At 44.8% G+C, this 3810-nt stretch overlaps 1 protein-coding gene across 1 annotated transcript; it reads left to right on the forward strand.

Moving 5' to 3' along the window:
* The first annotated feature begins 390 nt into the window (after positions 1-390).
* On the forward strand, positions 391-2333 carry mafba (MAF bZIP transcription factor Ba). The gene has a single exon (XM_056244792.1). The coding sequence runs from the start codon at positions 937-939 to the stop codon at positions 2092-2094; it is 1158 nt and encodes a 385-aa protein (XP_056100767.1). The 5' UTR covers positions 391-936; the 3' UTR covers positions 2095-2333.
* Positions 2334-3810: the final 1477 nt, after the last annotated feature.

Genomic DNA, 3810 nt, shown 5'->3' on the forward strand with positions numbered 1-3810 from the left:
AAGCAATAAAACCATTTAGAGGGACTGGAGGGGAGGGGAGGGACGGGGATTTATCTTCCTTGTAAATCACATGAAAACTTGTTGAGTTGAGATTACTCAAAACATGTTTGTTTAAGTTTTGCCACAATGCATACAAGCTTTAGGCTACTATTATTGCAATTTATTAAGATTGTGTTGAATATTGATTGATGAAACAACCTGCAGTTGTATGTTTCAGACTAATAGGCTATCTATTTAAAATAAAACAGTCATGCATCCTCTCAAGGTTTTGTCTTTACTTTAAAGGTTCACTTAAACTAATTTGAAGTGCGTGTTTTCATAAGAATATGACTTGCATGTTATATTAAATATAACACAGTACATGTTGTACTTTTTCTTTTACCATATCCAATCAGACCATACGCGAAATATCACTGTCCCTTTCTTCATCCCGTCAGCTGACAAACACACAAACAACGATCATTTTATGCTAATCCCGCCGATCTCACTGGTCGCCAGGCGCTCTGACGTCACGCGCGCGCACACTATAACAGCGCGGAGAGGTCTGGCGTCCTGCTACAGTCTGAATACTCAGGAGTGAGAGCGAGCTGAACTCTCTGCGGTGCAGAGCTGGAGAAACACAGCACACGTCGCTGGCTTAAGGACATATTTCTGGAGTATCCGGGATCGGGACGGGAGCCCTTCTCCGGTACTCATTTGTGTCTTTTATTTATGCTTTGACTTCAAGTGCGGCGACGGGACGCGAGAGAGAAACTTGACTTTTTTTCTTCTTTTTTTTTCCCCTTCCTCCAGTCCTGCGAGTAGAGACTCCAAAAGCCTGCAGCTGAAAGTCGAGGTCTGTTCGTCCATATGAGGCAAATGTCTTTTGCAGTGCATTAGTCCTGAAAGTTTTCTCTTTTTTTCTTTTGCTGTTTGAACATTTCCGAGTGACACTGTATGCGCTCGAGCGCGTCGCGTTCGGAAACCCATCCAGAAATATTGCATGCGCAAATAAGGCAAAAGTCGGATTTTGCGACGTTGGTAAACCCTTTGCTGAAGAACAGGGACACGATGAGCGCAGATCTCGCCATGGGGCCCGAGCTGCCCACCAGCCCGCTGGCGTTGGAATATGTCAATGACTTTGATTTAATGAAATTCGAGGTGAAGAAAGAGGCATTGGCGGGGCTCGACCGCTCCAATATACGGCAGTGCAACCGCCTCCAGCCGCAGGGCTCCGTGTCCTCCACTCCGATCAGCACCCCGTGCAGCTCCGTGCCGTCCTCCCCGAGCTTCAGCCCCACGGAGCAGAAGAACCATCTGGAGGAGCTGTACTGGATGCCCAGCGGCGCGTACCCGCAGCAGATCGACCCGCAGACGCTAAGCCTGACGCCCGAAGACGCGGTGGAGGCTTTGATCGGTGCCACGGCCCACGGGCACCCTCCGCCCCCTCATGTGCAGCAGCAGCTGCAAGCGGGAGGTTTTGAGGGATACAGGGGCGCGCATCACCACCACCACGGCCACGCGCAACAGCAGCAGCAGCAGCCGCAGCACCATCACCAATATGGCGCGATCCCGCATCACCCCGACGACCTGCCAGTTCACCCTGGCCACCACCAACATCAACACCACCACCACCACCACCACAGTCAGGACCCCGACAGCCCTTCTCCCAGCTCGCCCCAGCAGCTCCACCACCGCCACCACCACCATCACCACCCGCACGGACACCCGGGCCAGCAGGGTCACCACGGCCTGAACGTGGAGGACCGCTTCTCCGACGACCAGCTGGTGTCCATGTCCGTACGGGAGCTGAACCGACACCTGCGGGGCTTCACCAAGGACGAGGTGATCCGCCTGAAGCAGAAACGCCGGACCCTGAAGAACCGCGGCTACGCACAGTCGTGCCGCTACAAGCGCGTGCAGCAGAAGCACGTGCTGGAGAACGAGAAGACCCAGCTCATCAACCAGGTAGAGCAGCTCAAGCAAGAGATCAACCGGCTGGCCCGAGAGAGAGACGCCTACAAACTCAAGTGCGAGAAACTGAGCGGAGCGAACGGGTTCCGCGAGGCAGGATCCACGAGCGACAACCCGTCCTCTCCAGAGTTCTTCATGTGAGTGCAGTGCGCTTCTTATGCCTGAGACTGAGACATTACACAGATACAGTACTGCTCCTATTAGAAGAATAACCACGAGAAATAATAACCGCATATGTAATCATCGCCACCGACCTCGGCAACTAAGAACATGTTAGAATGTTTTCTGGGAAATGTAGATTAGTTGCTTGTAGTTACTTTTACCCATTTTCGTAGAGATCTGACAAGAAAAGAAAAGCGAAGAAGTGGCTTTTTTTCTTTTTTTTTTTTTTTTGTATTTAGGATAAAACCTTCAGATAAGACCTTCTGTCCACCTGGTTTTGTTCTCGGTTGTTCATGAAAAAAAAAGAAAAAAAAAAGAAAAGAATCTGTGCTAAGCGAAAAAGAGAAACTTTGGACTTTCCCCCCCAACTTGGCCAGAAAAGTTGAGAGCGCCACAATATGCAAAACCTCCCTTACTTCTCCTGTGTAACCCGACAGGGGGACTTTATGCAACATCTCATTGGTTTATTGCCTGCTTGGTTATATATAGATATATATATATATATATTAAAAAGAAAAGGAAAAAAAAAAAACGACAAAAACAAACACATAAATCTGCATTAAGATATTAATCCTGCATGCTGGACATGTATGGTAATAATTTCTATTTTATACATTTCTTTCTTTCTTTCTTTCTTTCTTTCTTTCTTTCTTTCTTTCTTTCTTTCTTTCTTTCTTTCTGGTCATTATGTATCATAAAGAGCATGTTTTTGATCTTTAGCTCTTTTTCGGGGGGATGTGAGACTGGCTCATTGTATGGGTTCATTTTGGACTTGTAAATATATGCAACAGCAAACCTACAAACCGACATCGAAGAGCTGATTGTTTTCCATCGTTTATGATTTGTTTCATGTTTTTGGGAATGGATTTCCAGTAATGGGCATTTAGCGGTTGCATTTAAAGTAAGCAAACGTTTTAAAAGAAGCGCACTTTTGTTTATGGGGGGGCTATGATTTTGGGATTGGCATTTTTTCCTTTCGTCTTTTTGATTGTTTCTTTGTTTTGTCTTATAAGAGCAGACATTACACAGGTGACGTTAAAGCACGCGCTTCGTCTGGACTGATGCTCATAGCGTCATGTCTGATTGTAGCGAGACACAAAAGTGCGCGCGCGTTTTTCCCCTTCATGCAGGCTGTTGCATAATCTATTGCTATTCTATAATATAAGTAATTCTTATAGGTCGTATCTTTTTGATGGATAGGATTTCAAAGAATGGGCACCCTTTCATCATCATTATTATTATATTTTTGTTGTTGTTGAGCTATATGAGCTGCCAGTTTTATAAACCAACATTTCAAAATGTAGTTATTATAATCCAGCTCGAGGGTGTCAGGCTTCCTAAATCAGGGGTTTGTGTATTATTGCCTAACATGAAAACTGCGCATGTATTTCAATGGAGAGTTTCAATGATCAATGTTAAATGTTTTCCTTTATTTTTTTTTCTGCCGGTCAGTAAAAAATAAGGGATTCAGGTTCTGCATAATCTCAAAATGAAAAATGATATGTCTCATGTTATTGTTCTTTTTATGTTTTTTTTTTTTTCTTTCTTCTGTTTGTTTTATTATTATGTCGAGATTCTGGTTCTGCTGGCCAGATGCATAGTTTTTATTTTAATGATTTAAATTAACAAACTTGTCAGATCATATTTGAATAAGCATGGTGCTTGCATCTAAGAAATGTTGTTAAAAAGTCATGC

The sequence above is a fragment of the Rhinichthys klamathensis genome, unplaced genomic scaffold (assembly GCF_029890125.1).
Source record: "Rhinichthys klamathensis goyatoka isolate OS25496 unplaced genomic scaffold, OSU_Roscu_1.1 h1tg001096l_1, whole genome shotgun sequence".
Classification (NCBI taxonomy): domain Eukaryota; kingdom Metazoa; phylum Chordata; class Actinopteri; order Cypriniformes; family Leuciscidae; genus Rhinichthys; species Rhinichthys klamathensis.

What these genes read in the sequence shown, in the direction of transcription:
- mafba (XM_056244792.1), top strand. Translation starts at nt 937, where the DNA reads ATGCGCTCGAGCGCGTCGCGTTCGGAAACCCATCCAGAAATATTGCAT.